Here is a 13,808-nt window from a genome sequence, read left to right as displayed (position 1 = left end):
GTCATCAGATTAAATACCACCCCAGTAACTGGTAAATGTAATGGACTAGGAGGAATGCGAGGGAGCCACATAAAAGCTTACTTATAAGGAGATTACACACTTTGTTCCATTGCATGAGATTATTTTTATTAAATGTAAACTTTTTTATTTTTCTCTTGGAACAGGTTTTATTAGACGGAAGACAAGTCAATAGTAACGGTATCTTGGTTCTTTATTGGGCACCCTCATAAGTAGTATACAGAGGTTGAACTTTAAGGAAATTAAAGTAAAGAAAGGTCATTCTGGTTTTGTCTCGGTGTTCCATAACTCCATCCTTCCTAGGTCTCCCTGGGTTTTCTCACTCTCTGCCTCCCATTCTCCTATGCATTCTCTTGAGTACCAGTATCAACCCTCTGGAAAATAAAACTGACCATGAGCACGTATTCTGATAGTCACTCTTTTCCCCTTCATCGGTCACCACTGCCGTGCTCACAAGAATATCACGTTTTATCGTGTCTTTCACAATCTCAACTGGTGCTCCATAGTCCAGTCTTTGTGTTCTTACCAACCCTCAGTACACCCAGTGTCACCATGAACCCCCTTATTAATGCCACTCGGTGACTGAATATAGAATCACTTGCCTGGTGCCATGGCTCCGATCTCGGGCTGTAGTGGTTGGGACCTCTTCACCTTCTTTCCTCAGACTGCTGGGTGTACGCGTTGTTAATCTGTATTGCTCTTGCCAGATGACTCCAGTCAGCTCTGGACCTTCTCCAAGCTTGTTCCCTTTGCTTGTCCCCTCTGCATACAGCGAACTCGTCAGCCCCTCTTGTGTACCCTTTTCCCGAGCTGCTCTTTGTTTCGCCCATCCTCTCCAGCGGTCCGGCGTCTTCCTCTTTGCTACTCTCTGTCCTTGCTCGATTTTGTGTCCTGGTTGGGCGCAACATCACTGAACAGAGTTTCCTCGTCTGTGTGTACACCTAAAGCTGTACTCTCTTTACTGTGATGGAAACAAATGGCAGCATGTTGGAATTGTCGCAGTCTCTCCCGTCATCCCTTTCAAAACTCTACCTTCAGCTTTGAAATACATGTAGCAAAAGAACAATTCAGATCATTTAGGCATGACAAGATGATGGGCATGTTAAATCTACATATTATAGAGAAATAATGGTCACAGGGAATCAAGAAGTTACATTGTGCACCAAAGGCACTACAATCTTGAATTCCATTTCTATCCGACCTACATTACATTCACCAAGACGTCTACATTTGTTACTTCTGCATATATTGGAATAGTTGGACACTTTCATTGAAATGTTGCCTCCATGTGCAGCATATGACTTTAGCTGTTGGCAAAAGAAGTAGTTTTAAACCAGCATCAAATAAATAAAGATCTAGCATACAGTTTGACCCTAACAGCTCTATGAATTAGGATGTTGTAATTAGTTATGTACCTCTAATCGCACTTTAACGTACACTCCAGCATCCTGGACTTCTGTTATGGTAAAATCTGGTTCTCTCCTTCTGCCAAGGTTCACCCTCCGTGCAGAATTGGAGTTTTAATCGTTAAATCTTTGCGGTCCCCTATAGCACCTTCAAAAATCCTACCAGCCTTCTCAAATATCTAAGGTCGGAAAGCAAACTAAAGGGAAACAATAAGGACAGGTTAAAAAAGGAGATTTTGTTCTAAACACCAGTCAGTCAATTGTCTCAAACCACAGATCAGATATTTCCTTATGTCCAGAATACTGAAGCATTAGGCCAATATTAAATGTTTATTACCTGAACCAGTTTCTCCTGTGGGCTGTTTCTGCATGATCACTTTAGCTCCAAGACTTCTGCTTATTGTTGGAGTATTTCATACCGAAGCATCTCTTAAAGAATGTGACTTTTCTGTCTTGCTTCGTTAGACCAAAGACTAGCTTGTTCTGTGACTGGGGAGTGGCATTTGAGAGACAAAACAGCTTCCCACACTGCAACACATTATACCACTTGGCTAGCTATTGAGGAAGCTTTCAGCACCCTAAACCAAAAAGGTGTCAGTTTTGCCTTTCCTACAATCAACAGCTCAAGGTCTTAGTGTCAAGTAATTTTTGATTTAGCCATGGCTAGAGCCAATGGCAGAGTTGCTGCCTTTGAAGTTAGAAACTCAAGATGGAATGTACTGCCCCCACTTCCGAAACCAGATTCCTCAACAATTGTAGCTTGCAAAGTGGATTGCCTATTTCATGTTGATCTCAATTCTGAACAGCAGAGGTAACATTGTTGGCCTTCAAAAGAGAAATATCCACTGCAGACATTCTTAGGAGAGTGACGGAGTACTCCCTGGATGCGTCATTCAGAAAGGATGCAGTTTTTAGATGAGAATTTCTGTACAATTTGTTTGAATTTAGGAGGGATGTATAATGCGCACCTTCTAGTATATTAGATTGTAATATTAGCTTCCTAGAGCGATAGAGTAAGAAACAAACTGCTTTCATGGGGATTCTGGTTCTATTAGACCTAGTTTTCCCATCTTCACAAGAGCTATCCACAGTTGCCCTTGAAGCAACTGCCTTACTTGAACCTTGCACAACACTTGATAAATATGAAAATATTGGTCATTGACTTTTATATGAAAACCTAAAATGTGATCACTTCTTATATGAATACCGAATTCTTAAACATAACTGTTTTCTTGTAGCACCCGGTTTTGGATGAGCCCATTGCAGAAGCTGTCTGCATTCTCGCAGACCTGGATAAATGGACAGTCCAAGTGGCCAGTAGTCAAAGAAGGGCAACTGAGAATAAATTGGGAAAAGAGGTCCTGGTATCAAGTCTGGTATCCAATTTACTTCATTCCACGCTTCAACTTTATAAGCACCAGCTGTCACCAAATTTTGTAAGTATGCACACATTTTTATTTCGAATTTAACAAACCTAGAACATGAAAAAAGTGAGCATTATTTTTTCTTTTCTTCTTAAATAAGCAAAATGACTCCAATGTGCAGCAGTCCCTCTTTCGTTAGTGACCATTTAGCATTTCCACTTGAATATATTTTTGGTGAGTTCTGTATAACCGTGGATTTTGCATAGCATGTTCTGATCTACATCTGTTCTTTTATAATAGGTTTGAAGACTAAATCATTGTTAAAATCCATTTCATCCATTCAACATACAGCTTGCTACTTTTTCAAGAAGGCTGCAATGGCAGGGCTGAGACATGTTTAAAGGGCTACTTAATTGAGTGGCCCAGTCAATGTTGCGGGCCAATTGTTAGCATTTAATTGACCGGCTTAGGGCACATGTAGTACCACTTTACTATGGAGTTACAAGTAAATCAGATAGGCTAATTGGATGTAAGCCTATTCAGCCAGGTTTTAAGGAGAGAGCACAAACACTTTAGCAATGATAAAGTGTGCAGAGCCTTAAAAGCCAACAAAAACTGGTTCAGTAAACAGGAGAGTGAATGCAAAAAGTCTGGGGATGATCCACACAAAGGGTCAAGTCCAATACTAAACAAGTTCCTTCACTCAAAATATGCAATTTCTGAAACAGCACATTTTCACTGATTTGCCATAGTGTTAACATCACACAGATTCCCTTTATTTATAAAATGTACAACACTTTCGTTGGCTGTACATCTTGGATCTGGGAGATCTGACAAGTCCCCAGCTTCTTTCAAGGTAAACCTTTTGCCAGGCCCAAACCTTCCTTTTTAAATACATACAAGTCACCCCTAGGTTGACCGGGAACAGCCAAGAAGGCAAGGTGCAGTGTATTAAAAAGTAGGACATGTACTTTTAAGCTATACATGTCCTGGTAGTGAAAAACTCCTAAATTTGATTTTTCACTACTGCAAGGCCTACCTCTCCTATAGGATAACATTAGATTACCTTCTTACATTTAATAAGTCATAACTTCCATTTGGGAGCAGGTAGACATAGACAGGTTGAGTTGGGTGTCTAAAGAATTGTAATTAAAAGCCCTCTTTAATTGTAAAGTCTGATTTTTAATCGTAATTTTGAAAATGCCACTTTTAGAAAGTTACAAGAACGATAGAAATACAGCTAGAATGCATTCCGATGTATAAACTAGTTCAAACAAAATAATCCATTCCTCTTAAATTTATCAAAATGGAAGTGTGCACATGGTATGGGGCTCTGTCAGCCTCCTGATACTAATGTAAGATGTGAAACCTGGATAGATATCCAAGGGCTCCAAGTGCACTACAAGAAAGTCGCTTAATCCTGAGCGTACAGAAAGTTACATGTGTCCAAATATATCTATATAATCATAAAAAGAAACAATCGTAAACTTAATCAACTGCAGTTCAAATCAAATGCTTCCACACTCTCCAAAATTATCAAGCGTGAAGTGTGACGAGTGGTGTAATCTGCTTTAATTCAATCCAATTGCAGATGCTCTTCAATAAGGAACATAAAGATGCTTCTAATCAGCAATTCAAATCGGCAAGATTCATCTTTCGCAATGCATTTCGGGCTATGTAAAGCCCTTCTTCAGGGGAATCTAGAACATGAATAATATGCTTGTCTCAAAAACATGTCTCAGAATTATTAATTTATACACAATAAATGTTGGAAAATAATAAAGGGCTCAAAAGAGTAAAATTATTAAAATGAGAAGCGAGGTGACGCTGAATGTGACTACAACGAAAGCGCAAAAGCAGTGAAAGAAAGAAAAAGCCTTGATCAAAGGTCACCCATCATGTGCAACAGTTGCTGACAAAATCTTAAAACGCAATCCAAAAGCACAATGAGTGTACCTGCCACGTAGCAGCCAAAGTAGACCACAAAGATTATGTAAACTCAAAAGCGAACCGATAGTCCACTGCAAAAAGAACCACAGAGCCAATTAAGCTACAAGGATGACGTGAAACCCAAAGACCGTGACCTGCAGAGATTAGTGGAAGCGTACCTCTCGTACTCTCAGAGAAAGCAGAACACGGGGAGAATAAAGCCTGTAAAAATAAGAAATCTTAGGATAATGAGTGCTGAGCGTGATACTAATGCACAAATGAAAGTCAGAAACTCAAAAAACAAAACTGGTGCTTACCAGTGTAAAAATTCCCATGCAGCAAGAAAACCGAATTCTTTGCAAGAATACCAGCGTATCATGCAAGTGTAGGATTTGGCAAATCTTAAACTCAAGGATGCGAAAACGCGATGTGCGTGCCCTACGTGAAAGGTAGACATGACAGTAGAAAGAGGACGGTGTAAAGGACGCAGAGATATTAGAAAGACAGTCCCGACGCCAATAAAGTCCAACTGTGCATACAAAGTGTATTCAGTAAAGGCAAAATGGTGAAAAGATGAAGCAAGGCCTACAACAAAACAGCAAAAGTGCCATAAATAGAATGAATCCTCAAAAGATCTACTTAAACAATACTGGTGTATTACAATGTGAGGGCCAACAAAATTTACAAAATGTGTATGAAAGCAGACTCACAATGAAAATCTTTGTAGTAAACATGACAAACATTAACGTGAATAAATTATAATAAAATCAGATACTGATTTACAAGAAACAAGCCAGTTGGAACTTGTCATTGAACCCTCTTGGGTGGAGAGTTTCCAAAAACCAAATCAAATGGGTTTCATGCTGCAATAGAAATCGAGTCACATCTATATCTGGTCGTGGTTTAATGATTTCCACTACGCAAAATCTAAGTTGCGCAACCGAATGATTATGTTCTAGCCAATGTTGTGACAACAGTGAACTTAAGGTTCTAGACGGTATTCTACTCTTATGTTCTGTAATCCTGGTCTGTAAAGATCTCTACGTTTTTCCAACATAATAAAGACCACATGGAGATTTTTATAACATAAATTACATGTGAGCTATTACAATTAGCAGTGAAGTTAAATTCAATATCCTTGCCTGGCCTGGGATGAGAAATGTGTTTACCCATGTGACGGGAAACCCCAGGAGGACCGACAAGAATACCCCGGGGGCACTCAGCTGTACCGACTAGTGCTGACTGTGACGACAGCGGAAGGGCGGTGTCTGACAGGGCTGAAAAGCCCGGAAACGAACACGGACAGTGTGGAAGGCTGAGGAGGTGAGGATCAGAGCGGAGGACCACAAACCAAGGAGACCGAGAGACCCGAAGAAGACGAGAACGAGGAGACGGATTCGCGAGGACCCAGAGACAACGACGGGAGAACCCAGAGGGAGGCCGAGACGTGCCCCTGTCATCAGGTCCCGGCTTCAGGCAAGTCATTGGGAGAACCGGGCGCACGCTGGTGGGGTGGCTGCATGCACAATCAAGCTTTTCTGGTTTATAAGGGGCTTCCCTGGAAGATTACGTGAAGGGAGAGGAGCCGGAAGTGCTGTTAAAGAGACAGGAGGGGCAGGTGAAAACACAAGGGGGGGGGGGGGGGGGGAGACAAACTCAAACATATATCCAACGGGAGGCTGCCTGATCTTAAGGGCCCGGGGATAATATATATATATATATATATATATATATATATATATATATATATATATTCATATATATATTCATATATATTCAACACCAACCCTCATCACGGAGAATACTGGTTGGGTGGGCACACCGGAAGGGAATGGCAATAATAGCACATGAGCGCAGAGAGGCTCACAGAAAAAGGGGAACAAGGCTCTGACCGTCTCTTGTCTTTTTACCGAGGGGACGATCGGACAGAGAGCCCGTAGGAGAAGAAACAGACGGAGAAGGTTACAACCGATATGACCAGTGCTCCGGTCCAAGGCGAAGACAGCCATTTACCCACATCGACCACGATCTCTGGCCTGTGAATCCCAATAAATCATATACACAGCATACCACTGCCTCGTCTGGTCTGTGGGCGTGTGACAACCCACTATTACATTGTTACAATGTGAACAATTTAAGCACTTGGTCATACCCTTGTGAATGACCTTTGTGGTAGGTGAGGGTGATGCCAAAAATCTTCTTTAGAGTGCGAGAACGTTTGTACTCAAACAATGGGGGGTTAGAGAATAAACCCTGAAAATCCGATTCAGATTGGAGTAATTCCCATCGGTTTAGCACTATCTTCTTGATCACGTGTGAATGAGATGAAAATGTAGAAACAAATACTTCTCTAGGTATGGTTTTCTTATCAGTAGATTTTTCAGCAAAACCCTTCTTTCAACCTACTGTGCACGTGCCTCAGCTTGATTTACTTTGTCAAGAGGATAGCCCCTGGCCATGAATTGTAATTTGTAAGCCTGTATTGTCTTGGCACTTAAAACAGGATCTGACGTAATGCGTCTGATTCTGATAAACTGAGAGTACAGAAGATGACGTTTGACAGACCAAGGATGAAAACGTTGATGCAACAAAGCGTTGTTTTGATCAGTGCTTTTCTTGAATACACTGGTAGTAATCTGGGAACCATTGCGTTCAATGCAAACGTCCAAATAGGAAATAGTCTGGGAATCAATAACCGAAGTAAACTGGATTCTGGGCTTCTTGTTGTTTAACTCCTTAACCATGTTCTCAAGGTCGCTGTGTCTACCATGTCAAATAATCAGAATGTAATCAATATAACGACGATATGCAATCTATTTGCTCGTCAAATTAGTGTTAGACAAAATGTGTTCAGTTTCAAATTTCATCATGAAGATATTGGCATAGCTGGGAGCCCTTTGAAAAACCCATAGAGGTTCCATTAGATTGAAGATAGAAACAATCCTTCCATTTAAAATAACTGTGGAATAAACAAAAATTCAACAGTTCAAGCAAAAAGATTTTGTATGCCCCAGATACCTTATTTTTCAATAAGGCCCAATCAATGGCCTCTATGCCTTCCATATGAGGGATCAAGGTGTACAAAGCCACCACGTCCACTGTGCGTAACCATATGTCGGCCACATCAGGAATCTGAACCTCATTTAAAATCTGTGGTAAATGGGTCGTGTCTTGAAGATAGGAATGACTAGCTTGAACTATAGGCTGGAAAAAAGTGTCTAAATACTGACCGAGTTGTTCATGTAAAGAACCACACCCAGATACAATAGGTCTAAGAGGTGGATTCATCAAGTCTTTGTGTATCTTGGGTAGCATGTATAATCTTGGTCTACGTAGAAATCTAATTGTGAGAAATTCTTTGGTTTTGTCATTGATCCGTTTCATATCTAAAGCATGTGACAATATAGAAGAAAACAAGGTCTTAAAAGATTCAGTGGGATCGTCAGACAAAAGTAAATAGGTGGATTCATCCTTTAATATAGCTTCAATTTTGTCCTCATAAAATAATCGGTCCATTACAACGAATGCTCCGCCTTTATCTGCCTTAGTGAAATGAAGTTCTTCATTATTCCTCAATGCTTGCTAGGCAAGACGTTCACTTCTAGACAAATTTGCTCGCACTGTGGCTTTGACAGGAAGTTTAGATAGATCTTGTCTGACTAGAGTCTCGTCAGTTTGAGACTTTAGTCAGACAAGATCTATCTAAACTGCCTGTCAAACACTGTCAACACTCTTGCCCCAATCAAGAAACCCTCCAACAGACACACCGGCAAGAAAGCCAGCTGGTTCACTGCGGACCTCCAGGCCTCTAAGCAAACCTGCCGGAAATTAGAGAAGAAATGGCACCGCGAACAGACACCGGACAGCCATGAGGCCCACAAGAACGCCATCCGCAGACACCATCACATCATCAGAACCGCCAAAAAGGCCTCCTTCAAGAACCGCCTCGACAACAACACACACAACAGCAAAGAGCTCTTTAACATCGTGAAGGAACTCTCCAATCCCAGCTCCAACGACATCCCACCATCACAAGACCTGTGCGACTCCTTTGCCACCTTCTTCCACCGCAAGATCGCAGACATCCACGACCGCTTCAACAACCTGACCGCCTTGACAGCCAACGACACCTCGGACCCCCCGGCCACCATCGGCATCGACCCCATGCTCACCTGGACCAACGTGAACAACGACGACACCATCAAAATCATGAACACCATCCACTCCGGCTTTCCGTCAGACCCATGCCCGCACCACATCTTCAACAAAGCTAGCGCCACCATTGCATCCCATCTCCGCAAAGTACCCATGCCCACACCACATCTTCAACAAAGCTAGCGCCACCATTGCATCCCATCTCCGCAAAGTCATCAACATCTCCTTCGAGACCACGACCTTCCCGGAGAGCTGAAAGCACGCAGAGATCAACGCCTTACTCAAGAAACCCAAGGCGAATCCGAGAGACCTCAAGAACTTCATGAAGGTCATCAAGAAGATAGTCAACAGACAACTGACCCGCTACCTCAAGGAGAACAACATACTGGACCCATCCCAGTCCGGGTTCCGCAGCAACCACAGCACCGAAACTGCCCTCATCGCCGCCACCAATGACATCAGGACCCTGCTGGACAACGGTGAAACCGCGGCTCTCAACCTCCTGGACCTCTCAGCCGCCTTCGACATGGTCTGCCACCGCACCCTACGCACACGCCTCCACAACGCAGGGATCCGAGACAAGGCTCTGGAATGGACCATCTACTTCCTCTCCGACAGAACCCAGAGCGTCCGCCTTCCCCCATTCCGTTGCAAAGCCTCCAAGATCATCTGCGGCGTACCCCAAGGATCATCCTTCAGCCCGACACTGTTCAACATCCACATGGCACCGCTCGCCCACGTCGCCCGACTGCACGACCTCAACATCATCTCCTACGCCGACGACACCCAGCTGATTCTCTCCCTCACCAAGGACCCCCTCACTGCCAAAGCCAACCTCCATGAAGGAATGAAGGCCGTCGCTGAGTGGATGAAGAAGAGCCGACTGAAGCTGAACTCGGACAAGACGGAGGTCCTCATCCTCGGCTCCTCCCCGTCAGCCTGGGACGACTCCTGGTGACCAACCACACTGGGAGCAGTAACGACACCAACCGACCACGCACGCAACCTGGGGGTCATCCTTGACTCCACATTCTCCATGACCAAGCAAGTCAACGCCGTCTCGTCCTCCTGCTTCAACACCCTAAGCATGCTCCACAAGATCTACAGGTGGATCCCCACCGAAACAAGAAGAACGGTCACCCAGGCCCTCGTCAGCAGCAGGCTGGACTACGGAAATGCCCTCAATGCATACAGAACTCCTCTGCACGCCTCATCCTCAACATCCCTCACCACAGCCACATCACACCCCACCTGAGAGACCTGCACTGGCTCCCCGTCAACAAGAGGATCACCTTCAAGCTCCTCACGCACACAAAGCACTCCACAACACCGGACCGGCATACCTTAACAGACGACTCACCTTCTACACACCGAACCGCCAGCTCCGCTCCGCCGACCTCGTCGTCACCCCCTGCTTCTGAAGAGCGACCACTGGCGGAAGGTCATTCTCCTGCCTCGCCGCCAACACCTGGAACACCCTCCCCATCCTCCTACGGCAGACCCAGGACCTACTGACCTTCAGGAGGCTACTCAAGACCTGGCTGTTCGAGCAGTAGCAGCGCCTCCATCCCCCCCCCGCCCGCCCCCCCCCAACGCCTTGAGACCCTCATGGGTGAGTAGTGCGCTTTACAAATGTGCTGATTGATTGATTGATTATTTGGCATGGTAGATGCAGCGACCTTGAGAACATGGTTAAGGAGTTAAACAACAAGAACCCCAGAATCCAGTTTACTTCTGTTATTGATTCCCAGACTATTTCTTATTTGGACGTTTGCATTGAAACCAATGGTTCCCAGATTACTACCAGTGTATTCAAGAAAAGCACTGATCGAAATAACGCTTTGTTGTATCAAAGTTTTCATCCTTGGTCTCTCAAACGTCCTCTTCCGTACTCTCAGTTTACCAGAATCAGACGCATTTTGGCAGATCCTGTTTTAAGTGCCAAGACAATACAGGCTTACAAAATACAATTCATGGCCAGGGGCTATCCTCTTGAAATAGTAAATCAAGCTGAGACGCGTGCACAGCAGGTCGAAAGAAGTGTTTTGCTGAAAAAGTCTACTAATAAGAAAACTATACCTAGAGAAGTGTTTCTTTCTACGTTTTCATCTCATTCACACTTGATCTAGAAGATGGTGCTAAACCAATGGGAATTACTCCAATCCGAATCCGATTTTCAGGGTTTATTCTCTAACCCCCCCTATGTTTGCGTACAAACGTTCTCGCAATCTAAAGGAGATTTTGGCATCCCCCTCACCTACCACAAAGGTCATTCACAAGGGTATGACTAAGTGCTTAAATTGTTCACATTGTGGAGGAGGAGCCTAGCCTGCAGCCGAGATGGCCGCCTAGCTCTTCGGCTCCGCCGACCCTTTCGCCCTTCGTCGATATCCTGGCAAGAATCCTGCGCCTCCGAGCCCTACGCGTACCTGCGCCACGTTCCTGACCACGATACTTTGACTCCGGTCGAAAACGGAGCTGCCCCGGCGGAGTTGGGCCCCGGTTTCCATTCCGGCCTTCCAAGCGGTCGCAGCCGGGCCATTGCTTAGTGGGGACGGCCGGCGGCGACAACGATAGCAGCGGCCGCTGTGGAGAGGGAGGAGCCGGTGCACCGGACCTGGAGCGCGGCGCTGGGATTCTCACAGCAGCCTTTTCCATGCTCGGCTGCCCAGCGCGCCCCGCTCGCAACATTGTATCCAGCTCCCGTATACTGTATCCCGGCCCAGCTGGGAGAGGGCCGGGATCGCTTCTTTGTTGCAGCCTACAGCAGCGGACGCCATCTTCCGCATCGGAAGCCCTGGTCTCGCCGGTGGGTTTCCCTGCACCACAGATCCCCCTGTCCTTGAAGCCTTTCCACGACCGGCTGCCTCCACGTTTCCTGCACCGCCGGGGCCCCGCAGAGAGCTTATCACCTTCCAGATACCGATGGCCGATGAAGGGGGCTTGCTTCCCGGGGCGCTCGATGGTTGCTTGCCTAAGATGGCGGACGCAACAGCACCCTCCATCCTTGATCCACCGCTGGGGCTTCGCGACATCCTGGCAGCTCTGGAGGACCTGTGGTTGGCCTTCCGCGACTCTGCCACTGGTTTGGAGGACCGGTTTGATCGGACTTTTTCAGCTGGCCATGATGATTCTCCAGTGCGGCATGTTAAGCCACATCTTCAGCCGACTGTCGGTGGATCACCCGAGTTGAGGTATGTGGCAGTGACGGGGGGACGTGTCCCAGTGCCCGCTGCGGTACTCCTCGGCCCTGCCCTGGAGGAGTCTGACAATCCTGCTCCCTTGGTATGGCCGGAGCTTGTGCCTCAGCCGCCGTTTTGCCCATCTCCTTTGTCCTTTGGTGCCACGTTTCTGAGCGTCCTCCTGGACTTGCTTCCTGTACATCGGCCGGCCGCTACTCTGGGATTTATGCATCGTCCTGCTCCCTGTTGTACTAGCCACCGCATAGCAGTGGCGCATTCTGTGGTCCTTTACTATCGAGCTTCGCTCCAGTTTGACTTGTCTCTTACCCCTCGATTGCTGCAACGGACTCCATGGTGGCCCATCCCGTCCAGGTTGGCTGTACTGCAATTGGATTCTGTTGGACTGCAGATTCGAAGGGGCCAAGGCTGAGGAAGGGGGTTTTTCTTGTTGCACATTGATACGTATATGGCTGGGACTGGGACTTGTGACTGTTGGAGGTACATGTAGCAGGGTGTTAGGTCGGGGCCTGGGGTTGGGTGACCGCGGGTAACGATTTTGCTTGTATTGAATAGATCCTTGGCCCTCCTCCGATCAACCGTGACATTCTTTTTCTTTTTCTTCTCTTTCTCTTCTCCTACATTTCGGGTACTCTTTTGGGGCGACAGACACACTGCTAGGGGGGGTAGGCCGTAGCCTCTGCATGCGTGTAGGGTGGGGGGTATATTTCCTTGTTGGTTTTTTTTTTTCTATGGGCCTCCTTTTCCTTTCTTTCTTTTCTCTCTTTCTCTTCTCCCTTTCTACTCCTTACCTTTCTCGTTTGCTCTTTCTTTTCTTATTTCTGGGGTCGAGGGGAGGATTGGGAACTTGTGGGTAGTGCTTGGGGATCGTCATGTGATATGCTTCTTTTCTATCCTGATTTCATGGAGTGCGATTGATTACCTTACGGATAATGCTTGCTGACTCTTCTGATGATCGTTGCCCACTATAGTCCTAACTGCATTGCTCTGATTCGGATCCTTCCAGACCTGTTGCTATGGACTTATTTCAAAACTTTATAAAACTTAAACCTCATCATCCTGGCGCTCGGCGGCACAATTGTGTATAAACGTAATCTGGTCTATTCGTGCTTGTACTGATATGCTGCTGAATCGTATAATTGCTTGCTGATGTGCCCTTTATTGTCGAGGCCGGCCTGAGGGTTGTAGGCCCGTATCTGTCTGCGCATACTGTTAAATAAAGGTTTTCCAAAAAAAAAAAAAAAAAAAAAAAAAAATTGTTCACATTGTAACAACGTAATAGTGGGTAAACACATTTCGCATCCCTGTTCACGCAAGGATATTGCATTTAATTTCACCGCTAATTGAAATAGCTCACGTTATTTATGTTATAAAATGTCCATGTGGTCTTTATTATGTTGGAAAAACTGAGAGATCTTTACGGACCAGGATTACAGAACATAAGAGTAGAATACCGACTAGAACCTCAAGTTCACCGTTGTCACAGCATTGGCTAGAGCATAATCATTTGATTGCGCAACTTAGTTTTGCGTAGTGGAAATCATTGAACCAACGACCAGATATAGATGTGACTCGATTTCTATTGCAGCGTGAAACCCATTGGATTTGGTTTTTGGAAACTCTCCACCCAAGAGGGTGGAATGACTAGTTCAGACTGTCTTGTTTCTTGTAAATCAGTATTGGATTTTATTATAATTAAGTCACGTTAATGTTTGTCATGTTTACTACTATGATTT

At 45.2% G+C, this 13,808-nt stretch overlaps 1 protein-coding gene across 5 annotated transcripts in view; it reads left to right on the top strand.

Annotated features, from left to right (window-relative positions):
- FNIP1 (folliculin interacting protein 1) overlaps positions 1 to 13,808 on the top strand; it is a 343,332-nt gene that overhangs the window by 311,562 nt on the left and 17,962 nt on the right. For all 5 annotated transcript variants that reach the window (XM_085618038.1, XM_085618035.1, XM_085618039.1 and 2 more), the window contains one exon: positions 2,663 to 2,860. In XM_085618038.1, the coding sequence (XP_085474164.1) occupies positions 2,663 to 2,860 (198 nt within the window). The remainder of the gene's footprint in view (positions 1 to 2,662; positions 2,861 to 13,808) is intronic.

This window comes from Triturus cristatus, chromosome 7 (assembly GCF_964204655.1).
Source record: "Triturus cristatus chromosome 7, aTriCri1.1, whole genome shotgun sequence".
Classification (NCBI taxonomy): domain Eukaryota; kingdom Metazoa; phylum Chordata; class Amphibia; order Caudata; family Salamandridae; genus Triturus; species Triturus cristatus.
Note: the sequence above shows the minus strand (reverse complement) of the source record. Positions and strands in the feature narration are given on the sequence as shown.